The following is a 25,920-nucleotide window of genomic DNA, read 5'->3' on the forward strand; positions in this document are numbered from 1 at the left end:
TTAATATTTGGTGGTGAATTTGGGGTTTGTTTTGGTTCTTGAATCAATTACAGCTCAAATTTACCTTTATAATGTGAGTGGATTTGGGTAATATGTGATGTCAATAAATTTATCAAGAGTATTAATACCTATATCTTTTTTCACTAGTGAGACTGACTGTAAAAATATAATTTTAGTATGTAAACTTATAGGAAGAAAAAAGACATTAGAATTCTGGCAAGACTTGGAATCTGGCCTATTCTTTATTTAAACTCAAAATATTATTTTCATCAAAGTGGTTGCTGGCATTAAATTTGTGTTCGCTTTTAAGTGTAGAGTTGCCAGCAAATAGGGTTCACAATTGATCACCAAATTAGATGGTTATTCAAGCAGTCCATAAACATTGTTCTTGGAATCTTGAGTTTCTCCTTAATTTAAAGTTATTATTCTATGAAAGGGATTACAAGTAGAATATATGTTTACGAGGAACTACTTTGGATTAAAAATCGTTGTATCTGACCTAGGGGGAAAAAATCTTGGTTTCAGTCACATCTCACCCTTCATAAGAGAAACATTCAAACTGAACGGTTTTTGAGCTTTGCAGAGGCTTTGTGGGAAAAGAAAGGGGAAGGATATAGGAGAACACATGAAGAAAAGAAGGTGATATTGGTTTAGGAAGAGAGAATTCAAGGTAAGAAACAACAGAGAGGAAGAAGGAAAGACGACTGAATGACTCAGCTTTCCAGCAGCAACAAATAAATTTAGAAATAAGCTTTCATACATCTTTAATTGTATTAATTATGTATAGCAGTGCTTCATATTTTTCTTTTTGAAGACTTTGTCATTTATTCAAGTGTGGACCTGAAGAAATTCTATGGCAATATACGTACTACGTATATGTACCACTATTTTAAAGCATATATGTGTATTAACAAATACATATATGGTTTCAAATTAAAACTGTATTCCTGAAACCATGGATACATTGCTTTTTATAATATGAGTATTTTTTCCAATCTTTTTGAATGCTTTCACTAAGCTTTTAAAGCCTTCTAACAGTCACTGTCCATTCCTTGCATCAGAATTTAAGCAGAAGTTCTGTGCAGAAAACACTTCCCTCTCAGGAGGACACAGTTTCTTGAAAAACATGTTTCCATCTTGAATTGAACCTGAGCAATATATTTTTTGGCACACAGCCTACAAACCCAGCAGCTCTGTGAACATTCTAGCTGTTTACTGAAAGCAAATTTCTCTGCAGTTTTATTGCTAACAGGAACAGTAGGATTGCTGGAAAACTTGAATGCCCTGAGGCACTCAAGCCCCCAGCTCTCCTTCTGATGGGGCAGATCTGTTGCTGCAGGCCCCTAGCTTGGTAATAATTAGCATTGACTCCATGATTGCAGAAGGCTGATCAATTGCTTTATTACATCATGCTATACTATATTATACTAAATAAGAAACCCAGTAACCCTTACCGCCAGTCCGATATAGATTTGACCTAATTGGTCAATCAATTCAGACACCATCCAATGTCCAATTAAGAAATCACCCTTTGGTAAACAAATCTCCATGACATATTCCATATGTGCACAACAACCGGTGCAGCAAGTGGAGATAAGAATTGTTTCTCATTCTTTTCTCTGATCTTCTCACAACCTTCCCCAGGAAAATGCCTGGGAAAGTCTGTGCCTGCTCTCTGTGGCCAGAGAGCTGCTGCTACACAGATCCATGGGGAACTTCTATTGAGGATCACTGTTTTGATCTGGGGAAACACCCATTGAGTCACTGAAGTTCTAAAAGAGGCACTTGGGCACAACCAGCCAGTGCTTTCTGGTGAAATTTTCTTGCTGTAACTAAGGAGGAATGTAGCTTCAGTTGCTCATTTTGTAGCTTCTCTGGGAGTATCTAAGGAGATCAAGGGAAGAGATGATGTTTCTTTCTAAGCACAGAGGCATGACCAGTGAAGTGTGTCCATGTTTTCTACACGAAGGACTATTGGAGAGAGGTGGAAAGGAACCAACAGAGAGCTGACATTTTTTGGAAAATTAGGAAATTGTGGTCCAAGTCTTCTCCCTGTGGGCACAGCCCTAGTGCATGATCTGATTCATTAGTTCCCAGACTGGAATCATAGCACCTTGCTTTTTCCAGGATAATAAAATGATAAACAATTCCGTTTCATGTAACTGCACTGTTCAAGTAGTTTGGCCGTAATTCATTAAATCAAAGATTTAGAAGACCATTGAACCAACATGTGCAAACCCCCCCCAGGGATGTATGCAGTAGGTGAAGCAGCCTAGAACTTTTCACTGGCTCCTGCTTCCCTTGCAAAGGGAATCTCTCCATAGGACACTGCCCTCAGCCTCCTTTGAAGCACATGAGCAGTGTGGTGTAAGGTACCAGCTCTGCTCACAAGCTCTGAGATACCTGATTGTATCACCATACTGTAGTAACTGAAATACATTCATTACATGGACACAGATTGTCTATAATACTGGGCTAGATTTGTTGTTCAGCCCTTGCTGTTGATTTTCAAATTAAATGCTGTCTTGAATTTTTGGGAAGTTTTTTAAAGTTTAAATTAGTCAAAAGTTTTCAGAAGTGGTATTTTTATTAAGCTCTGCAGCTATTCACTGTTACAGTTTTTGAAGGAAATTGTTTTAATCAGTAAAACACACCTATAAGTTTCTTGTAGAGGCCCTAGTTGTTTATGAGATAGACAATACCCCAGACTAAAACCTATAATTTTAAAGCAGAAGTTAAAACTGCCCTTTGAATTTGAAAATATTTTAAAAGATCAGTTGATATAAAGTGTAGTGGGCCTTTCTGAAGTGAGAAGTGGTGCCCTAATCTATCTAATAATTTTATTTAGAGACAAGTTTTATTTTTCTTTTCAGTGCAAAGCAAGTTTGAATAAAGATGTAGAGAATTAATGAAGTATTTAGATGTATCATAGCCTGCAACAGGGAATCCCAAAGTTCCTCAGCTACAGAATTACTGTTTGCTAGTAATTTAGAAAAAACATAGGAGACTAAATCAGATCTCAGATAAATCTGAAGGGAAAACTTTGCAAGCACTAGATGTAATTTTTTTTTTTTTTTGAGACATGGGAGAGTAAAATATTATTGCAGAATAAGGCTTACCCATAAATTAGACCTTGTAGGAAGGAAATAAATTCTTACTGGAGGAGCACACCAATAAATTTGAATTCTCTTAATTTTTAATGAAAGAGACAGAAAGGCTAAGGAATGTGAGGGGATTTTTTTCTGACCTTGACCTGAAGGTATTTTCCATAGCACTAGAATTAGAATTGCAGTAGAGAATTTGATTCTCTCTAAGATTTTCCTGAGCTCTTCCAGGGTAAGGACAGCTTCACCTGCTCTCATCTGATACAGAACCATTTAGTAACAGTCCAGCCCAGTCATTACACTTCCTGAAATATCCTGGTTAGCAGGCAGGAATGTGATGGAAGCCATAGAGAACTCTTCCTGCCACTGCAAGCTCAATTCTGCTTTGCTTCCTCTTCTGCTTATTGCAGGCAGGATCAACCTCTCATGATGTAAACTGCTGACAGAGGGGAGTGATAGAGAAATATACTGAGCAGAGTTTAAGTCATGCTGAAAGTCAGTAGGACTTAATGCTTCTCAAAGAATTAATCTGGGCTCAGTGTCATCCTGGAAGATACCAAGTGCTCTGAAGGACTAACACAAAGAAAAAGCCCATGGAGCAAAGTGTACAAGGCTGTCTTGTCTGGTTAAGTGTCTTGCAATCCTTGCAGCATCTTAAATATACTTACTAATATATTACTAAACAGAATTTGATAGTTAAATGCAGGATCCCAGAACTTCAAAAAATTACTGAAGTCATCCAGACTCTGCCTTCAGTGAGTTCTATTAAACAATTTTTAAGCCTGCAGGGGAGAAACTGATTTTTTTTTTCTGCAGTAGTAAATGCTCCACTGAGATTGGTAGCAGTCACTGGGCCTTTTGCTCATAGTATTTGAAGGCTGAATATATAATAGTAAATTGAACAGTGCCAGAAAATTGTCACAAATTGTACTCAGGTCCTGGAAGATGATTTGTCCATATTGTTCAAGTTTTAGAATGATCCCTCATATAATTTTGCCTTCAACTAACTATCACTCTCCCAAATGAGCTGCAGAAATAGTTTATGAGCCAGAGTAGTGTAAAGGCATGTTCATAAAGTACTGTTTCCATCTGGGTAAGCTACTTTGTGGGGCAGGAGAATTTGAACTATTATTTTGCACTAGCAAATTATGCTTTGAATCTGTGCCTCAGCTCTTTTTTTATGTCTCAGAGATGTGAATAGCATTAAGCTGGCAAGAACTGAACTGAACAGCCTCAGTAACTATGGAAAAGATCTGTGAATGCTCACTGACATTTCTGTTTTCTCTGAGTTACTAATCTGCAGTCAATAATGAATCTAAAATCAGTCATATCAGGGTTTTATTATCCTTAGGGGGGTTTGCATGATATTTACATTATGAAGAGAAAAATAGATGATGAAGAGAAGTGTTGTTTGAATGATAAATTCTGAAAATCTACAAAAATTACAGGAATTTGCTGACTATAAGATCTGTTTGCCTGACAATATTACAACTGAACCTAAAGAACACTGTCCTAGTTTGCAGTATTGCACATCTCTTCAGTTACCTCTGTAGAAAAAGACAACTTTTCTTCATTTGTGTTTTGGTTTGTTTCTTGTTACCTTCTACTATATTCCTTTGCATAGGGACATGGGGATGTGCCTTAATAAGACATTTGAAACAGAGCTGTGTGAGCATGAGCTACAGGAGTTCCTGGTCTCTCTTCTCCTCAGGGCATGTTGGAGGATCAGAGGGAAAGGACAGTTGCCATCTCTTAGATTTGAAATTCTGATACTTCATGACACTATTTTGGGATTTTACTAATTTCAGATTTTTTATTATAGTAGTTCTAATTTAGTTTAGTTGTGACATTTTAGCTGAGAAGATCTGAATAAATTCATATGTCACTAAACTTGCTAATAGCAATAATGATTTTCAGATATACAAAAATCCCTGAAAGTCTATTTTAGTTATTTATGCATCCCCTAAAGCCAGTTGCTTTTTATTGGTTTTATTTTTTTTCTTCTTTATTGTTTTCATTTCCTCCTATTATTTTTCTTTGAACTCACACTTGGCCACAAGAAAACAAGAATGTATTTAAAAGAATAAAATTTATCCTGCATTAGCTTCATAAATCAGAAGGAAAAAAAATATTCCAGTAAATGGAGGCTGAAGCCCCTCTCAAAATGTGCACTGATCTCTCTAGGCTGCTTCTGTAGCCAGCAAGAAGAGGGATGAACTGCTCATTGAAGCAACTGTTGGTTTTCTGACATAAAATCTCAGTTATAGGTTTAAATCCAAGTGGCCCCTTAGATTTTGTTATTGTTTTTTTTTCTTTTTTTCATTTGTTTGCCTTGCATTTCTGCATTGCACTATTTTGACTGTTTCATCCAGCATTGCTTTTATGAATAAAAGATATCACAGAAATATCACTTTGCCAAAATTGCTCCTTTCCCACCCTGAAACATGCAGCAGTATCCCACAGGACTGGGACTAAGTAGTAGATTAAGTGATGTGGAATGGGATGATCCCCACGTGTCTGGAAGGGAGAAGTAGGTTGTCCAACATGCAGACAGTTTATAAAGAAGCCTGCAATTCTATCTGTGTTCTCATGAAAGCAGGTGAGGTCAGTGTGTCTGCCCACACTTCCTTGTAAAACCCAAAGTTTTACAAGTTTATCCAGTTTACTTTCCAGTCTGTTGGAAATTCTCCAGTTGTGTGGATGTTTTGTCCTGTCCTCAGGAGATCCCATTTCTGTACGCTGTTTCTTCCTGGAACATCCTCTTCCCTGTGGTGTGGTTCTTTTTTCATTACAGTGAAGAAATACTTATTAACCTCAACAACAGCCAGCAGGCAAAAAGTTGTTTGCTTTACTCGAAAGGAAAGAGCACTGTTTGATAGCACACTCCTAGCTAAAAAGTACCTTCTTCCTAAAGGGACCAACCTCAGCAATTGTCAGAAAATGTAAAGACTCTTTAAATCTTTCATTGTGGAACTACTTTAATGACTTTCTTTTGTCCGAAATCTCTACAAAATGGTTATGTAAAGAAATGGTAGTGACTGGAACTTTCCTTGCTGCTGTGTATTTTTCTTCCTATAAGAGGCAGAAATAACATTAAGGGCTCCATGACAAAAGGAAAAAAAGGAGGAAAAAAAAAAAAACAGATGGTGCTGTGTTGCTAAGCAACTTAAAGAAAGATGAAAGAAACCACAGAGCTCTATTTAGGTCTTGTAAAAACTCAAGCAGTAAATACCCACTCCTTTGATCTTATTTAACCATGATGATGCCTTATTATCCTCTGTTGCTGAAAAGAAAAAGTTCTGGGGACAGATAAAAGAGGTAGTTACAATAGTCCTTGAAAGGTTAGAGGCAGCCTGTCAGTAAATAGTCACTAAAAAAAAAAAGTTATAACTGCACTGTCCAGCTCAACTAGGATCAAATCTAGCATTACCTTTATATTTGTCCTATCCCACCTTGCCCAGACCTACTTCTCCCTTTACACCTGAAGCCACATAGTCCAGCCATGATCACTGAAGTTGTGGAACATGATGATGTTCCTGGGTATCACATCAGTCTCTTGTGTTCTTGGCCACCTGTAGATCAATGGTAATTTAAAATTCAGGTGCATTTGTAATTCTCACTCTGGTCCATTGAAAAATAAGTAGGGAAGTGTTGGGGGTCACTGTCTCCATTACAGTGAACAATGCACTGGCAATGCTTGCGCACAATTTATGTTCTGTGTAGTTAATCTCAGACAGAATCAATTCTGTTTCATGAAGGTCTGTATGCTGCAGCAGACATGCCTCTAATCATTCATTTGAGCTAGTCAAAGATCACATTAAAGGAAAAAAAAAAAAAGAATAAAAAAGGGAGTATCTGAAAAGTTAAACCCTTAATATTGTATGAAATAAATAGCTTGGGTAACAGCTTCTGCTTTTGTTTGACATAATTTTAAAAAACAGAAAAAAGAGGCAAGTTCTGAATAAAAGATGCTGTGTCTTGAAATTGTTACAAAATTGCACAGTATATTTTATCTGCACTGAAGACAAATAACCTATGGCTTTCTTTGATATGAGTTTCCATAATACTGCATTAATAGAGTTATCTCAGGCAAAAAGACGTATTTGTTTTCCAGTGAAAAGTATGAATAAGAAAAATGTAAGTAAGAGAACAAGTCAGATACTCTACTGAGATACAGTATTTATTTATGATGGGTGGTATAAAACTCTCTCATGCATGATGATTTGTTGTATGATGCAGCAATCATTTAATTCCTTAATAATGGAAATAATTTATTTAAATTGCATAGTTGGAATATAGTACCAGATTATAGAAATCCTGTCTGTCATTTTCTGGATTCTTTCAGAGTCCAGAAAATTAGTTGCAAGAGTTTTCACAACTACAGTTCTTAGCAAGGAAGTGCCCAGTCCATGCTTTCTTGATGTTTAGGATGGTGTTGCAAATAAACAATGCAGGGAATAAAATGCAGTATATTCAACAACTTTGGTTACAGGAATAGTAAATAATCTTTGATACACATTAATGAATTATCTGTTTGCTTAGCAGTTGAGAACCTGTATCTGAAATGACAATAAAAATGCATGTATAGCTTTTAATATCAAAATTCTCCTACTCATTTTCTCACTGTTGAAGATTTTACATATAAATCATTCTACTCAACTCACCAAGTACATTTGTGATATGCAATCCTGCAAAGCCAAAAGGACTACTTTTTTTAATGTTCTGTATCTCCATCTAAGAGAGAATTTAAATGCAAATACCACATAGATATTTTCATTGTAAGCTAATTTTTTAAGATTTGTAAACTTTTTTTTTTATGGTAAGAGATAATGATGGAATAGCATTTCAGTAAACCAGTAGAAACTATCCCTTGAAAGGCTATTTAATTAATTGAATAGAGAAGATAAAAAAAAACATAGTAAGTAATTTACTTCCATAAGAATTCAAGTGATAATGCTTTAAATAAAGGTTTGAAAAGAAATTTTTTTTTCTGTAGAATATGAAAATTTTGAAAATTTATGGTTTTGTCTCTTTTCTTAAAAAAAAATAAAAAAAGAAGATGAATTAAGAAAATACTACTTCCATGGGAGAGTTACATCCAACTTTGTCATGTGTCTACACGTACAAAGTCTTTGGCAGATGGGCTTCGGTGCAGCTCTAAATACCAGAAACACATCCTGAAGCAGTAGCTGTAAGAACAGGGGCTCAAAGGAGCCAGACTGGTGCAGGCAATGAGGTGAACTTTCATTTAAATCTTGTCTAGTGGCTAAGTGTCATAAACCATATGATAAATGGGTCTCCCATGAAGTCCAGCCTACATTTCAGAAGAATGGTATGAAAACTGACTGGATAATAGTTTGACATACTTGAATTAGTAAATGCAAAAGAGGGTAGGGAGGAGAAGGTAAATAATAATATTTATTCTTCAAAAGCTTGTTTTAGAAACTTAAAGTGGCAACTCTTTTTTGTCAATGTGTGTTGCTTTCTTAAGCTTCTGATATTGTTATACTTCTGACATCTATGGTAGAGCTGTGTTAAGACTGTAACATTATATTGGCCCATCAAAACCTACAACTGTGTTAGATCATTTGAAATGGGTTGTAGGGTTAAGGCAATCCACCTGGGTTGAGAAACAAATTCTGGATTCCTCCATCCTTCTATTGCTGTTATTTGGCTAGGTTCTATTTATATCTGTGCTTATGATATTTCTACTAAACAAGTTTTGGTATTTTGTTTCCTCAAAACTGAAAAAGGGAAAAAAATATTTTTGCCTTTAAAGATATTATGATACCCACTAAAAGTGTTTTTTATGTATGAGTAATTTTGTTAGACTTTTCTAGCATACCAGGGCCTTTTAAAATTAAATTGCATCGTGATTAAATTTGTGAGAGCTATTTTCAGTGGCAGCTAAAAATATCCATTTCAATGGGCCATGAATTAGATCCACAGAATATGAGAAAGATTTACTGGATAATGTCATGTCTCACATCAGCTTGGAAAAATACAGTCTTCTTTGTCTTTTCAGTGGATGGAGGCTGGTCTTGTTGGTCATCTTGGTCAAAGTGCTCAGCAACGTGTGGAGGAGGGCACTACATGAGAACGCGCTCCTGCACAAACCCAGCCCCAGCGTATGGAGGGGACATCTGCCTTGGCCTGCACACGGAGGAGGCACTCTGCAACACACAGCCCTGTCCAGGTACAGCCAGTCAGCCCATCCATCTTCGGTCTTTATGAGCCACAAAATAAGGCATTCCCACTTAGGCAACATAATGTCCTTGATCTATTATTCAGAAGCAAATAATTTCTCTCCCTTATTAAGTGCGCAATCAGCTCTTACATGCTACAATGCTACAGTAAATCAAGTACTAGCAGAATATGTTCTACAGGACACTACCTCCTTCCTCCCTTTTTAAAAATTAAAATCTAAGTTACTATATCTGAATCTGGATTAAGTAAAATTGTGTAATATTTGAAGTGGACCATGCAAATAGTTTATGAGACTTTTAATAAAAATATCACAAAGAAGTGCTTTTTTTACAGCACCAAACATTCACAGCAAGCAAATTGCTGAGGTTAATATTCAACACATGTTATCACGTGAGGTGATATCAGGTCCTTCAAGTAGATAATATTTGCCCTGTTTTCATATAAAACACAAAGAAAACTTCCATGGTCTTTGTAAACTCCATCTTCAACTTTGAATGTTAAGGAACAAAGACCTTATCTTTTTAAATGACTGTGGAGTGCTTAGTAGATTAAATGTCTCAGCATTCCTGTTAGTTGTATGATATTGTGGATCATGTCTATTTCTGTAACTTTGACTCTGCCCTTTGACTCATATTAAAGGAAAATATTTTTTTTTAATGAAATGTAAGTGAGAAATTAAGATTAAAACCAAAAACTTTATAACCAATCAACTTTAATTTATTGCTGATTAATGGATTACAGGCAACAACAAAAGGAAAGAAGGAGCTCTGGTGCCACACTGTATTACTTGCTTCACTTAGAGCTCCTAGACTTCATAGCAAAAGTTTTCTGCTCATATGATGAGGCTATGCATGCGAGGGCAAAAACCTCATGACTTTGAATTAATTATGTTACTTGTTATGATTCTTTCCTTCTCTAGGCACTACATATCTTCCAGCCCAATAAAAGTACCTATTTTATCAAAATTAAAGCAGATTGGGTTTAAAAAAAAACCTCCAAATTGGTTAAAAAAAAAAAAAAGCCAAGCATAGAAATCAGTTGATTATTTGATTTTTTTGAGACAAATATTGTACATTTGTATGCAGAAGTCGCATAGCTGCCTTGAAATCCTTTAAGGCATCTTTGAAAGGTCAGAGCTGGAGTGTTCATTCTGCTAGTATTGTAGCTATTTCTCTTGTTGTGCATTTATTTTCTACCACCATTTTCCTATAAATGACAGTTTGCAAACATTCATAAATAATGTCTTCATCTTATTTTGACCTGCTTGTGACCCAAATTTTGGAACAGATGCAGAATGGAGGAGGAGGTTGGTTTCATGCATCTTGGTTCAAGAAAGTGGAAACCCTTATAAAACAATAACGTTTCAGAGGCTTAAAATGTATTTTTCACATTCTGTAATATTTTATTGATATTTCAATCTCACTGAAAATTTGCCATAGGTTTTTGAAGCAGCAGTCATAGATTTCAAAACTGCTTTTTACTGCTCTTCTTTCACATGGGTATGGGTCAAAAATAACCGCAGTGCTTCACAGATCAAGTTTGGACAGACACCTGAATGCCTGCAGAGCCATTTTCTTGGGGTAAGGACCAGGTGAAGAGTGTGCAGATCTGAAAGCACCATTGCTGACATCCACTGCTTGAGTGACATGCTCAGTGTAAGAGAATTGTAATGACACTTGGAATCTGAGAACAACTATCCAGCACAGAAATGAATATGCAAAAAATGGAAATTATGTATAACATTTCTTAAGTTGTGAAAAGAGCGAAGATTCTTTGGCATTTGAAATACCTTAAGTATTTACTACTTTTCTAAGAGGTGAAAGTACATTCTGTCCTCGGATTGGTAACTTACATGTACAAATAATGGACAAAACAGCTAAGCATTTAGAAATGGTGGTGTAATACTGCTTGAAAGAGATTTAAATGTTACATTGATTAATCTGATCTTTCTGCAGTGCTGCTTTCACCAAGGGATCTCTTAGGAACTGCTTTATCTTAACCTGGCTTCAAAGGCCAGCCAAGACTCTGTAGGAAGAAGATATGACATGTCATGATTAAGCCTTGCCATGTTAGAGGTGAAAAGCAGTTCAGGAGCCTGCCTGAGGTGCGAGAGAGCCTCAGATACTTTGAAGATATAGAAATCAAAGGAATGAGGCAAGATAGCTGAGTCAGTACAAAAACATGCAAAAGCTGTGGGATCACCTTCCCAGGGATGGCACAGCTGACAATTTGAAGTCATACATCTGTTAGTCTTGGGTGCCTTACTTCTCTGCAGCTCACTGAGTTCACAACTACCTCCTCAAACCACAGGTTTGGTGTGAGGAACCACCATTGCAGGGGTGACCCTCTGTTTCATGCTTGCACTGATGTTCCCCCTCTCCTCCTCTGTGATTCTTTGTGACAGATGAAGCTGATCAGCTCGGCACCAGACCCACAGACTTCCTGTCCTGTAGTGTCTGGGTGCACTTCAGGACTCACATAGTTTCTTTATGGGTCCCCTAAGGAGCAGGACAAAACAGTAACCTTGCCAAGTCACTCATGTATGACTTAGTATGATCCCTGTGTACTCTGAAGTTCCTATTTCATCATGGGATGTAGCTTCTTCAGCAAAGCATCTGGCAGGTCAAAAGTACATTGGACAAGATGGGGCTGCAGAGTGCATTTAGGATGCATTTAGGATGCCCACAAGTATTTTGGCACCTGCCAAATCTATCCCAATTATACCAGGACTGGACAAGAATCTTGGCTCTGGCTTAAGCATGCTCTCTGCCACCAGTAAGAACTGGGCCAATATTTGTAATGGGCAACATTCCTTTAAGCTTGAATGAGCATGGCTTTATTGTTACTAAATACTTAGGGTAAAGATCCATATACTTATTTTACTTAGATCTAGAAGCTGACACTGGAGGTGATAACAGCATCTCCTGGATGTGCCACATTAAGCAGGAAAGCAGGAAAAAGCTGGAAAGCAGGAAAGCCTGTCCATTTGCTTGACTGCCACCTCAGCTCTCCTACCCCCCTGAACTGGGATTGAACTACATTTTGGCATCTGCCTCTGTGCTCCTAGTACCCACTCTGCAAATGAGCCCCTCCCAGGATCTTTCCTAGGAAACAGAAAAGCCAAAGGACAGAGCTGAGTATTTCTGCTACTCACAATAACAAGATCTTACAAGCTGATTGTATCAAGGTATTTGTCCTGTTGCTCAAAGAAGGCCTCATCAAGACAGTTACTAATTGTTCATTAAAGATCAATATCCTAGTTTTTACCTGACCTGCTAGGTAAATCTATTTAATAAACAACAGCTATTGATTGGCATTTTTCAAGACTGCAGTCTCAAATATTTCTGCTGCAGTCTGTTATATTTTAGACGACTGAGGGTTTTAACTTCTTTCCTGTGTGAACAAGGGGAAAGTAATGAGTAAATGTGAACCTTGTATTCTGGAATTTTACAAGGTATTGGAACGGGCCCCAAAGACTGTAAAACTTCTTTGACTTTCCACCTGATTTACAGTGTAGAAAACCTTCACTAATTCACAAATTGTAATCTAACTTGAATCCAAATTAGAAAATACACAGTTTTTCATTTGAGCCAAAATGAGATTTATAAATTTGCTTCGTATTGGCATAAAATCACTTAAATTTTTGAAGTAGAAACAAGTTTGGTTTGAAATAGTAGGACACTATTTATTTCACATCAAAACCATAAAACCTGTCTCTGTGGGAAAGCTGACAGAAGAAAGAAAGTTTACCTGAGCTCTGTCGTTCCTGTATTTGCCAAACTCAGAAGACTCCTATGAAGGCAAGGCTTGGCCTTGAGTTGTAAGAATGCTGAGTGCAGTAAATTCATACCACCTCATGGGAATGAGATCAATTCACTTCATTTAAGGAAAGTATCTGAGATCACACAGGCATGAAATAAAAATATCTTAATCAAAGCTGCACGAGGAGAGGAAAAAATATAGAAAATAAATAGAAGGTGGCAAACTGAATGGGGAAGAGAAGATGAGAATCTACGGCCAAGAAATTAACCTGAAATAGCAAAAGCTAAAAAAGAAATCTTTAAAAAAATCTTCAAGATGCTTCTATTTTGTGGTTAAATACACATCCTGTTTCAGATTGGAATACTCTTATAGTTCTCATTGCTACTGGTCAGGTACATTAAAAAAATGCAGTGCACTTGTCCACCCTTATGACCTAGACTGGAATTAATTCCATATCTATCACTCTTTCAGTCACCCCCACAGAATCCTCCAGCTTCTCACTTCCACACACAAAGGCCATGGCAGAAGCCAAAACCATGAGATGTCTGTGGCAAATTTACCATCACATTCACATTTCAGAGACTTCTGCCAAAGCCAAACTGCCTTTGTTTTATCGGAATGAAGGAGATACCCTCTGCTAGATGGTGGTAGCTGGGGAGGAGGCTTTCTGTCCTAACTCAGAAATACAAGCTATTTGTCTCTCACTCAGTGCACTTGAGCTCCTTAATCACAGTGTCTGCATGTGTGTCCCTCTCTGCCTGTTGCAGACAGCTGGTCCGAGTGGTCCGAGTGGTCTGACTGCGACTCGTCTGGCTTCCAGACCCGCGCTCGACAGTGCATCCTTTTGTTTCCTGTGGGCAGCCAGTGCACGGGCAACACCACAGAGAGCCGAGCCTGTGCTGTGGACTCCAACTTTATTCCAGGTGAGATCAACCAGCTCCTTGAAGGATTAGTGAAATCTCTCAAGGTTTCAGGACTGAGGCATTGCACTGTTCCAGACTGCTCTCTGCAGATTCATGAGCTGAAGCAGAACTTACCTTTAGTCAGCACAAGAATGTTGGTCTACTGTGTAGGGACCATGTGTCTGTGTAGATCTGGTGTCTACATAAAAATCTGTCCCATGGCACCCAGTGGCACTGCCTTGGTTAGTCACTGTCACAACATTCTGCGGATCTCTCCCATTTTACTTGGTAGCAGGGGATGAGTACACACAGCAAGAAGAAATAGTTTGCTTTTTATTTTAAGAGGGGTTGGGACTAGGATTATTAAAGAAACATTGCTGTAGGTTTTGTGGTTTGCATGTACAAAATGGGTGCTGTGGTTGTAAATCTGGAAATCATTTCAGACATTCCCTTACCTTGATAACTGCTCAGAAAGGTAAATAATATAAGTTTTGCCTCCAGTCCTTATCTCCCATGACTGCTAAGTACCTGATGGATAGTCACATTATGTATTATTCTATAGTATTTGTTGAAACTCATGACTGTACTTTTGTTTTTAAATCACAGGAGTCATTTAAATCCACACAATAGTATGGATGGTCACAATGCACTGCTGTTAACAGTCAACTTTCTCCCTATGTACATTAAAAATAGCTAGGGGTCTTTTCACAGACAGAAAAATTTACATTTTAATGTATCGTTTGAAATGTAGCTGTGTTTATTCAGCGCAGCAACCTTTCCTTTGAGTGACTATGCAGTAAAGTATAGTACAATGTAACAAAGACATCAGCAAAGTTAAACTCTGTTTTTATGGATGGTGCATAATGCTTTCACTCCCAAATAGTATTTTCTTCTAAAACCAATGTGAAAAATGTCAGTATGAAAGCAAAAATGCCCACATTGTATTTTCCCTTTTCTAAGGCTTTTGAAGCTCTATTAATATCCACATTCTGTGAATCTGCAGCTTAATCCAATATAAGCTCTACATCTTGTTTTGGAAGGTAGGCATTTTCAGAATCTGAAAAAAGCCACCATGTCTCTTGCCCTTCTGGTTTGTTTGCTGCTCCTCCTCACATTACCAGTAACACAGCAGATAAGATCATGCCCTTTACTCCCACCTTAGGGAATCCAGCTTGCTTTCTTTGGTTCACTTGGCTCACTATCTCTCATCTAGGACCTCTAACTGAGGGGTTTCCTCCCTAGCTCTTAGATGAAAAGATTAATCCCTGCAGAAGTTGCATCCCTGAAACCTTCCTCTGTTGTAAGAACTGGGCACATAGTACTAGCCCATTTCTGTATCTTTTCCCTCACTTCATTTTTTGCTTGGAAAGATGTTATCAGAGAACTTAAAAATTTTGCTTTTTTGAAATCCAGGTATACTGTGTCAGCTATCCCACTTGTATACAAGTGATCCTTGACCCTTTCAGAGAGGTTCAAGAGACTGATTTGTAAGGCAGAACTTCCCTTCATAGAAACCATGGTCTGGAAGTGAGGAGTAGAAAAGCTTGATTGCCAACAGATTTTGTTCTGTTTTTTCAAAGTAAAAATGGTAAGGATACAGGCTGGAATTACATTTTATTAGTTTACAACTGAGACCTATGAAATTGGCAGTTGTCTTTTTTGAAGACTTATAAATTCCCACTTTTCACATTAGTGCTAGATGCAACTTCTAGAAATAATGAACACATTTGAGCGCAAGGTAATTAAACTGTAGTTAAGTTTACTTCAGTAAATCAATTCTTTCTCTGCATGCCTAAACTCCACAAAGAGTGTTTCCATGTGCATTTCATCCTTTTTATTCCAGAGATGTTTTGAGGCAAGAATTAAAAATAAGTTGTTGCTTTTGCTTAGAAAACTAAGGAGTCTGAAGATGTCATAGCTTTTCTATTAATTCTACGACATAGTAAAAATATTTTTTACCTTGAATTTGAAGTGGATGTAATAGAATTAATTTTTAAATCCTTTCTGTTTTAATCTGACTAGAAGTTCTCAGTAATATTTTTTCTCCTTGGCCTAAGTGGTTTATTTATTTTTCTAGAAATATCTGTGGCACGATCCAGCAGCATAGAAGAGAAACGATGTGGCGGTAAGCTTTTCAGCTCAAGATGTCTGTTAAATGCTGAAATATTGATTCTCCATTTTTTTGCTTTTGTTTCACCTTTTGCACTCCCTTATTAGTATTATTCTATCTTCTAAATGCTGTGTTCTCATTATTTACACTTGTACAGAAAAAAGTAGTTACTTGTACAGAAAAATGTAGTTACAACAGGATTTCTCATTAAATATCCATCTGTCATTGGTGACCTTTGAGAGTAGAACATGCATTATTGGATGTTTTTATTTTCTTCTTTGTCAGTGTGGCAGTCACCCTTGTACTCAAAAAGAAATATCTATAATAATCTAGTTATCAGAAGGTCAAAATTTGTAAATTTGTTGCTCTGCCTTGTTCAGGATAATAAGTGCACAAACCTCTTTTAGACTCCAAATAAACAGCAGAAAACCAGCCTGCTAACAAATTTAATAGCCCAGACTCTATCTGGGACTCATTTTCAGCTTCGCTGACAGACACAAAACTGAAAAGTAAATAAAAGTTTCCATTCTGGAGAGTCGTGATCCTAAAAAAATAGTTCTTGAAAGGAAAAACTTTTAAAACCACTAAACAATAAAAAGAAGAAGAAAGAAGAAGGAAAATGAACTTTTTTTTTTTTTTCTGTGCTGAGCTATCACACTTAGTCTGTGCTGTCATGGTAATAGCTGGCCAGACCTAGTATTCTCCCATGCACAGATAAGCTGCATTTTTATCCTAATAAAGGACAGTGAAAACACAGAGGTTATGCAAGGGTACTTGTGCATATGGTAACTTGTTATGGGAACCAAGACAACATCATTTGATTTTTTGCTAATTAGCAGTGGTACTCTGAAAACATTTTGCCACGTTCTACAACACTGGGAAACCCTCATAAAGGTGGAGAAAGATATTTTAGTGATAGACTGATCTATTGACAGAGTCAGCTGAGACACTTAAATATTAGTTTGTGTTTCTAAGTACTCAGTAGGCATGTAAAGGTCCTACCATAGGTTTTACAAAAAATGAGACCAATATACTGACCCTTTTTTTCTGTATCACAGTGCAAAAACATCTAAGAGATGTTTTAAAGACTAGCACCAGTATATCAGTTTTAAATCCTTCATTTATACATTTAGGCAACAACAAACAAATTTTCAGTCATGCTAAGATGAAATTTCCAGCATGAGCTTCTCAGTGATATTTCTCCCCTAAAGTAAATCAAAAAGCACAGTTCAAGTTTGAAATAAAAATGGAAAGCAGTGCAATTTGTTTATCTTGAGCTAATCCTACTGATGCCATATCTGATCTGGTATCTCTGTTCAGTAACATCAGGGGATGATTGTGCTTTAGGTTCCCTCCTACAGTTTCATTCAGCAATGGGCTTCCTCTCAGTTTGAATCCTTGTGTAGGTGGAGAGGGTTTCCCATGGTCTGATGCTACTGTGCCTCTGAAGAGCAGAGCAGATAAGAGGATGCTGGGCTCTGAGGTGTTGACTTTACACTCTCTGGCTGCCCTTCATAAAGGTGTATTGAGATTCAAGGAGTCTATCTCTCACCACTTCCCATTTCCCCCTAGAATGCTACTATTTCTTCCTCTCTCCCCCTTAAATAAAGAAAAAGTTCCAAGAGCTGGAGAAGGGAACAAACTGGCCAAGATAAAAAAAGAATGATAACCAGCAAGTATTAAAGCAGGGATGGAAAAAACATCTGCTGCTGCTTCTGGGACATGCATCCAGTAAAAGAGATACGGAAAATGTGTATGAAACATAGGAATGAGGTTCAATGATATCAGGATTTTTTCAGTTTTGCCATGAGTCACTATGTATAAGAGAAAAAACTGTAATAGCAGCAGAGGAGGTGATACTGTAGTTCACTGAAAGAAAAAAGCTATTTATGTACACTATATACATAATTTATATATAACAAGGCTCTGTTATATAGTCTGAAAAAACCCCAATGAACTATTCAAACATACAGAATGCAATTAATTTTTCTTTTATTTGTGTTCTGAACTTATTTAAGCATCTTTCAATGATCTCTATTTAAAGAGATGTATGGGTATCTTAGATTCTTATAATGGTTCCTGCAGGGAGGCAAAATGAATTTACTACTGTAGGGCTAAACCATCACAATTGAGATGTTTCTGGGAAAGACATGAAAATTCCCTTATCCTTATTTGAATCAAACACTTGTCTACATTTTTTCCCCGAGCTGAAGCTTTTACTGTTACTGCCTGAAATTTAAGACTGCCTTCTTCTCTCTACTCTTCAGAGTTCAACATGTTCCACATGATCGCAGTGGGATTGAGTAGCTCAATCCTCGGCTGCCTTCTCACCCTGCTTGTTTACACGTACTGCCAGCGATACCAGCAGCAGTCCCACGACGCGACTGTCATCCACCCAGTGTCACCCGCTCCGCTCAACACCAGCATCACCAACCACATCAACAAACTGGACAAATACGACTCTGTAGAGGCCATAAAGGTGAGCAGAGGGCTGGGAGCTACTCAGTGCACCTAGATAATATTTCTTCCCTATCAAAAGAATTCCCCTTGCTACTTTTCCGCAGTGGCATTTGAGCTCAACTTACGCCAATTGTTAATGACAAAAGTAGATTTCACTTGAGGTACTGTAATTGCAGATCCTTTCACTTGTCAATCCCTGTTAGGCAGGAAGTTGGATTTTGCATGTGTGTATAATTTAAACAGCAGGTTTTCCTGGAAAAAAAGCAAATCACTCAAGTTGTTTTGTGGGATCTTTTTCCTAATTGTGTTCCCTAGTGGCTTGTTCAAGAAGTAAATAGAGCCATTTACCATGGCATCTACTGAAGAAATTCCTTTGGCTCTGATAATCCAGTTTCAAGGGCACTGTTCATCTTCCTGCACTATGTCTCTGTATGGGAGATGTATCTGGCGAATATATTCTGGGTCAGACTCACAGCTACTTTTTATAGCCAAACTACTCTGTGAAAAAGTAGTACAGGTATACTGAGAGTCTATAATGATATCCATACTATATTTCACCATTATTCCCAAATCACTGTTCTCTTTTTGTGACCTTTTAAAATAACTCTGCTTTTCAGATCCACTAAATTAAGGAAGGATGTGCATTTTGAAAATGCCTAGTTCAGTATCTTCAGATTACAAAGTTTATTCATGCAGCTGCAAAGCTTTTTTGCAAATGAGGATTTTTCTTAAATCCTACTTGGATAATCCAGTTCTTAATTTCTGCATTTTTCTTTCTAATTAAAGACATTTTAATGAAAATCATTAAAACCAGCAAGAAAAGTCTGGATCTTCTAGTCAGCAGTGGAATATGACCCTCATTTAAACTTTTCTGAAATTCCACATCATCTCTCTAGATAGCTACAGAAACAACAACAACAAAAAAAAAAAAACAGTCATTTGAAAATTCGTATTCTAAATGCCCATATTACTTTTTAAAAAAACAGGATTTATGCTCTTAAAACCTTCAGACATTCTGCCACTTGAAAATCGAGGAATTAAGACAGTAAAGAGAAAATAATACTTATTCAGTAAAAAGATAGTGACTCATTCTAATAGGAAGAACTGCATATATATGATTAAAATATTCATAGAATCATAAAATTAGTTTTGTAATATTGTGGGAGGAATGCCTGGCTTTATTAAGCAGAATTACTTTCTGCAGGAATGTTATTACATTAGAAGATACTTCTTGCAAATGCTAGTGTCTGTAGAGATACAGGTATTTCTCAGTGCATTTTTGACTGGCTTACTATACACAGATATGTGCCACAAAAACTGCCTTGGTGAAAGAGCACTTAGTGGTTGCCTTTCCTATGTCCTTTTCATTTTCTGATTTCTTTTTTTCTCTTTTTCTTCCCAGGCATTTAACAAAAACAACCTGATTCTAGAGGAGAGAAACAAATACTTCAATCCACATCTTACTGCAAAGACTTATTCTAATACCTATTTTACAGATTTCAACAATTATGATGAGTACTAATGGGCTTGTGTATTTTCTGGCCTCCTGTAACTCCCCAGTCCCAAGGCCTGTGCTACTCAAGTGCTCATGTGATTGAGGCTTCAGAGATGAAGTTCAGAGACATTTCAAGCACGATCCAAGCCATCAATGTCCCATTGCTGCCAACAGCCCCAACCGCCTGTTTGTGACATGATGTTTCTTTGCAGAATGCAAGGTTGGCCTTCAGTGTCGGGGGCAGCTGTAGCCCCTCAATGTTGCTGGACCACTCATGAGGATTGCATTGCTTCTCTCAATTTCATAAATTTCCACTCATATTTCTCTAACAAGCTACTAAGTAATTCTGGAGTTTTAAAAAGAAATAATAATGTCACCCCTTAAATCTGTGCCAGGAGTACAAATCTAATTTTCTGTTTAGGCGTTGTCTTTTATTTCCTTGGGGTTTAAAAAGGGAGCTTTGCTCTTAGCTCTCTGTGCAGTCTCCTGAAGCTCACACTGCCAAAAAAGAACTCACAAGGTGCTGAGGATGACAAGAAAAAATGTGATGGTTTAGTGATCCTCTGCAGCAGGTCTGGGCTCTGTAGGCTGATCTTCCTGGGCTGTAAATCACTCTGACTGAAGTTCAGCTGCTCAGAGTGCAGAGAAGTTCTAAGGCTGTATCGAGGGATACAATCTTGTAATTAACCCGGACACCTCCCGGGTCAGTGGTTTCCAGTTGCAAGCCGAGCCCAGTCACATAAAGCCTTCACTTTGCTCAGTTTAATTTTTGCAAGGGTGTGGAAGGGCATGTCCCACAGGGAGGCCAAGGGAGGAGGGCAGATGGGAGAGGCACACTGGGAGGTTTTTCTCTGTGTTTTTAATAAACCAGCCTTGCTGCAGCACAAGGGTTTGTTGTGGCATTCCACAGGCTTCCTCTCCTTGGTGCATGCCCATGGGACACACTTGTCTCTGGTGGCTGTGGCACTCGCCACCAGGCTGGCCACAGAGCAGTACAACTGTGCCGTGTATTGTGTGCCATCTCTGGCTCTTGGGGGTATGTAGGCATAATCATAGGTCTGCTTTTTTCTTTCCAGCTTTTACTTTATATGCACGTGTCCAACAAACAAAGTTGGCTCAGAGAATGTAGATACATTTGGAAAGGGCTGTCTCATCTTGCTGCCATATCTGACCTGCATCAGTCAGCCCCTAGAGGAACGTTCTTATGGTGTTTCAAGTGATGATCTTGTTGGACTTCATTGATGTACATATTTAAGTTTTAAATTATCAGTTTTTATTCCTTTTTTAGTGGTAGATGAGGAAACACAAAGTTTTATACCATTTTTCTTTGACCTGTCTATTTTCACACACATTCATGACATTTTTATTTTTGTATCTGAAATTCCATATGTATAACTTAAAAGAAAATTGCAGGGATTTGAGTCAGATTTTACCGAGTATATAGTAGCAAGGAAGCATTTTCTATTCTCAGAAGCTTGTGAGAAGAAATTAAGTGAATAATAAGGATTAAAGAACTGGGCTTTCGTTTTCTTGCTAAAAGCTGCTAAAAGCAAAGACCATCGCACTAGAATACTATGGAGGTATGCAAGGAGCAGCAGAGTGGAAATGTTTCCATTCTGTTTAGAGCCCTTGCTAATTAGGTTATGGTATGATAGAAAAATAGAGAAAAACATGTACATATTATAATGATTCACAACTGTGTATGAAAAAAATCAAAAAGTACCAATAAACATTTCCATAGCAATGGTAAATGCTGTATCTACTTATGGCAGTGTGCTACATTTTTGAATGGGGATAGATCTGAATGTAGCACTAGGCTTCCAATCTGTTCTACAGAAAAATGAAAAAATTCAAAGTGGTCTTTAAAATGCTATGCAGTAAAATGAACACACATTTACCATCTATGAAAGTAATTAAGATCAGCCACCTATTTTTTTCCAGCAGAATAGTTCTCCCTGTTACTAACTCAGCCAAATGAAAGCACCTCACCTTCACACCAGCTCATCTCCAGAAAGTATAATAATGCTGGGTCTCTATAATTTGTGGTTTTTCACTGTACATTAGATTTGGTTTTCCAGGAATAAATTAGCTGATGGCCCTGGGTAAGAGAAAATTTCCTTTGCAAGAAATAGAGGGAAGAAAATCTCTCCAAGTCATGACCAGTATGGTATTTGGATTAGTTTGTTCATGCCAAAAGATAAATTTTATATTTAAATAAGATAAAATAAAGCCTATATTGTTGCTACTGCCAAGAAAAAGCAGCACATGTACATACACGCATATGAGCGACATTGTTCCTTTCTGCTCCTGTACTAAGAGCACATTAAGAGCAACTTCTGGATTTTATATTTAGACTATTAGTTTTGAGACCAATACCTTTAAAAGATTTAAACTATGTATTTTTATTTTACCTTTTTTAATTAAAATTACTGAAATTATCTTCTTTTTCCTAACTCTTCAGTAGTTTGAGGCGCGCCTATCTTTATAGTGATCTATTTTTCATTCTTTTTGTGGATAAATACATATGTTAGATATGTGTTATATAGGTGTTAATAATACCCTTGATTAAGTCTGCATGATCATAGGTAGAAGTCCATTTAGCAGATGCTCAGTCTGCTCACACTTCCCTCTCCTAAAGGGGTATTTCAGGTGTTCCAGATCTTTGGGCAGCTCCCATGCCAACATGTCAGGAAAGCATTTCTTTTAATTATTTTTCTTTGTGATTTAGCTTCCTAAATTTAGTTGTTCTATATCACAGGTAGAAATATATTCAAAGCTCTATAAGCAGCAGGGTAAACGTGGAAATTTCACAGCACTTAAATGAGAAAAACTAGATGGCAAGACCTCCTTGTCAAGCTAGGATGTGAGACAACAGGTTTTAAAGCCTTTAGATATTTGTGTCCTAGGTAATTTTAAAGGACCCCAGATGCACTGCCTGTATCAGTATTTTCATCTTCTGAATTCTGTGTAGCTGCCCAGGTAGTTTAGTATAGCTTTTTCTACTACATGGAGCAAAGTAAAGTACAGTCTCCATTAATTTTCAACTTACTTTATTTAGCATTTTTTCTAAAATAGGCTACGAAGCTGAAAAAGCAGACTTCATAGAATTGTTCAGGTTGGAAGATGTCCATTTCTTCTTGAAAGCTCTTATTTTTCTGTCAAAAATACAACAAGTGGGCATTTCCTGCAAACCTCGTTTAAACCAGTAGGGCTCTCAGATTTTCTCAAGGATAAAATTTGGTTATGAGAGCATTATTCTTTTCTTTGAAAGGGAAAATCTTGTCCCTTGCTCATCAAATGCCATGCTTTTAGGATGCAAATATCCTCCATCCTTTCGCTTGGATAAAGTGATCTATTTTGGATAAATAATTATATTACCTCTGATGCCATTAGTTAATATTACTAACCATGCTTACACCGATTGCATAAATTTTAAAATGCTTCTCTATTTTGAATGAAAACAGTTTGGCAGATAAATGAAAATTCTCTAAGTAAAGCTGTTTCCATGTAGTCCTGCTGCATGGAGGGAGGAGGCAAGACTGCCAATCCCATCCTGCACGGTATAGACACTCACTCATTGTCCAACTCAAAGTACTGCTATGCCTGAGTACACATTTTGTGCTTATTTTTTATGTCAGAACTATAGCATATGTTCCTCAGTTGCTTAGAAAATGGACTCCTGTGCTTGCAGATATATCTTGGATGTTGATTTGAGTTTGATGATCTTTATGGCCTTTTAAGTTACTCTATGTAGAAGCTTTTCCAGCTGTCTGCAGTCACCTGATGTTGAAGCAGTGTGGTTTGGCTAAAACTAATCGAGAGATTTTTTACTAGGATTAGGAATTTCATAAGAGAGTGGAAGAAAGAATGGGGCTTAAATGGCTTTGATTTCCAAGCTATTAAGCAGTACTGATTAAAGTCTTACATTGGTGTAGGGTACTGTGCATTTAGTTAGGCCTACCAGAGATCCACGCCAGACTCTGGGAAAATACCATGCCAGCGTACCAAGAGGAGCTACTGAAGCACTTATGTTAGTGATGAAATTTCTCAGAGCATCAGACCATATGGCTGTTTAAACCAGAAGAGAATGTAAGAGGTCCCAGATGTAAGTAAAATGTTAATAGGATTAAATGCTTCAGTATTTTTTTCGTCATAATTATAGAATGAATATATTCACTTCTTTAAACGTGGGACCAGTTTTAAAATCGGCGCAACATGAGCACATTCCTAATGTTGACTGTATGCATAATGGCTTCGCTGTATGAGATCAATTCTGTAAACAGTTTGGTCCAAGCTTATCTTGCTCTGCTTGAGGCGTCTGGCCAATTTTGATTGTAGCTGCCACCAGCATTGTCTATGTCTCGTCTAGGAAAACATACTTAGATGGGCAGAGTTACATCCTGATGAGGGCTTGTGTCTCTCCACCAACACTGCAGTGAGCCTAGAGAGAGATATATTTCAAATTTTAAGTGTCATTTCCATGCCTAAGTTGGCATAAGCTAGGCTCTTGAGTATAATTTTACTCATCACGCCAAGATCAATGGTATAGATGTAACAAGTTACTTATTTTAATGTGTTTACAGAATTGAGCCCAAAATGTATTGCTTTTGCACAAATTCATGCACAGTACAAGATGACTTCAATAGTAAAAAAACAGATTCATTTAAAATTGTTCACAAGCGAATCTGCATCTTGATATCAGGGAATAATATGTGTTCATTGTGTGGGGTATTTGAATTCATTCCTTTCTTTGCTAAATAAATGAATGATAAAACAAGATACTGCTTGACTTCATTTAAAAGCCTTTCTTCCAAATAAAAAAGGATTGTGGGATATGTGGACATTTTTTCCCTTTTTTCTGTCTACTCTTCTCCACAAAAATTAACCTGTTCGTGGCTGAAATAGCCTTTAGCTAGACTGTTCTGTGTCACTAAAATGAATACTTTGCATTGTGGTGCCACACGACGACATTCTCTAACTGGGATGGTACAAAGAGGGAAATACGCAAACCTGGGAGGTTTGGCAACAATTTCAGCCCCAGCAGAAGCAAGGGTAGGCAGAAGTGAAAACAAAAGCATAGAAGAATGTGACTGGAGGCTTGGCAAACTTGTCAATAAACTCAAAGGAACACAGAGGCTTTTTGGGACCTGCCAAGGGTGAGACTATCCAGACTGTAATCTCCTGGATAATCAAGCCAACTAGTAGCTCAAGAAAAAGCAGTCTGATTGCAACAGGTATTTGTGCAAAGTTGCCTGGTGACACTGGTGACACCATCAGCATCAGGTTAACCAGAGGGGGTGGAAATACTCTCACAAGCAGGGAATGCCACCATACAGGTGGCATTTTGACAATACCAAATATCCTTCTTGTTGGCAGGAAGGATAAGGCAAGAGGAACAGGTCTGTAGAGCTGGTGCTAAACTTGTGGATTTTGGACTAGCTCCAGGCTAGTCTCACAGGCTGTGCATTCACAGCCAGCTAGAGTGTGTACCCCTTTAGTTTCCCCCATTTACGAGAAAAAAGGAAATGCACCATAGAAACAGCGTGCTCTTAGACTACTTCATGGTACAAGTGAAAGCACACTGAGAGGTGTATTGGGAACTGATAAACCTTTTGTTTCCTGTTGGCTTTTTGGATCCAGGTTGGATACTTTCTCACATACTTTTCCCCTTGCCTTCTCTGTTTCTGGGAAATTGATCACAGCTTCTACCTTGCTGAGTATTTATCAGTTTGAAGAAGAGATTTTATACCAGTAGTGAGATCTGCTAAAAATTTTTACAGTAAAACTGACATCAAGGGCTGTATGAAAACTGCTATAGTGAAAACAAGTCTATCTGTCTGTAATTGGTTTTAAATTGAAGGTACTATATCAATTCCTCAA

At 37.5% G+C, this 25,920-nt stretch overlaps 1 protein-coding gene across 1 annotated transcript in view; it reads left to right on the forward strand.

Moving 5' to 3' along the window:
* The window catches only part of SEMA5A (semaphorin 5A), a 312,339-nt gene extending 287,774 nt beyond the window's left edge, over positions 1 to 24,565 (forward strand). The window contains exons 19-23 of the mRNA XM_053950747.1: positions 9,130 to 9,300; positions 13,841 to 13,996; positions 16,053 to 16,100; positions 18,353 to 18,564; positions 19,948 to 24,565. Of these exons, the coding sequence (XP_053806722.1) occupies positions 9,130 to 9,300; positions 13,841 to 13,996; positions 16,053 to 16,100; positions 18,353 to 18,564; positions 19,948 to 20,067 (707 nt within the window). The 3' untranslated portion in view covers positions 20,068 to 24,565. The remainder of the gene's footprint in view (positions 1 to 9,129; positions 9,301 to 13,840; positions 13,997 to 16,052; positions 16,101 to 18,352; positions 18,565 to 19,947) is intronic.
* The last annotated feature ends 1,355 nt before the right edge of the window (positions 24,566 to 25,920 follow it).

Source organism: Vidua chalybeata, chromosome 1 (assembly GCF_026979565.1).
Source record: "Vidua chalybeata isolate OUT-0048 chromosome 1, bVidCha1 merged haplotype, whole genome shotgun sequence".
Lineage (NCBI taxonomy): Eukaryota > Metazoa > Chordata > Aves > Passeriformes > Viduidae > Vidua > Vidua chalybeata.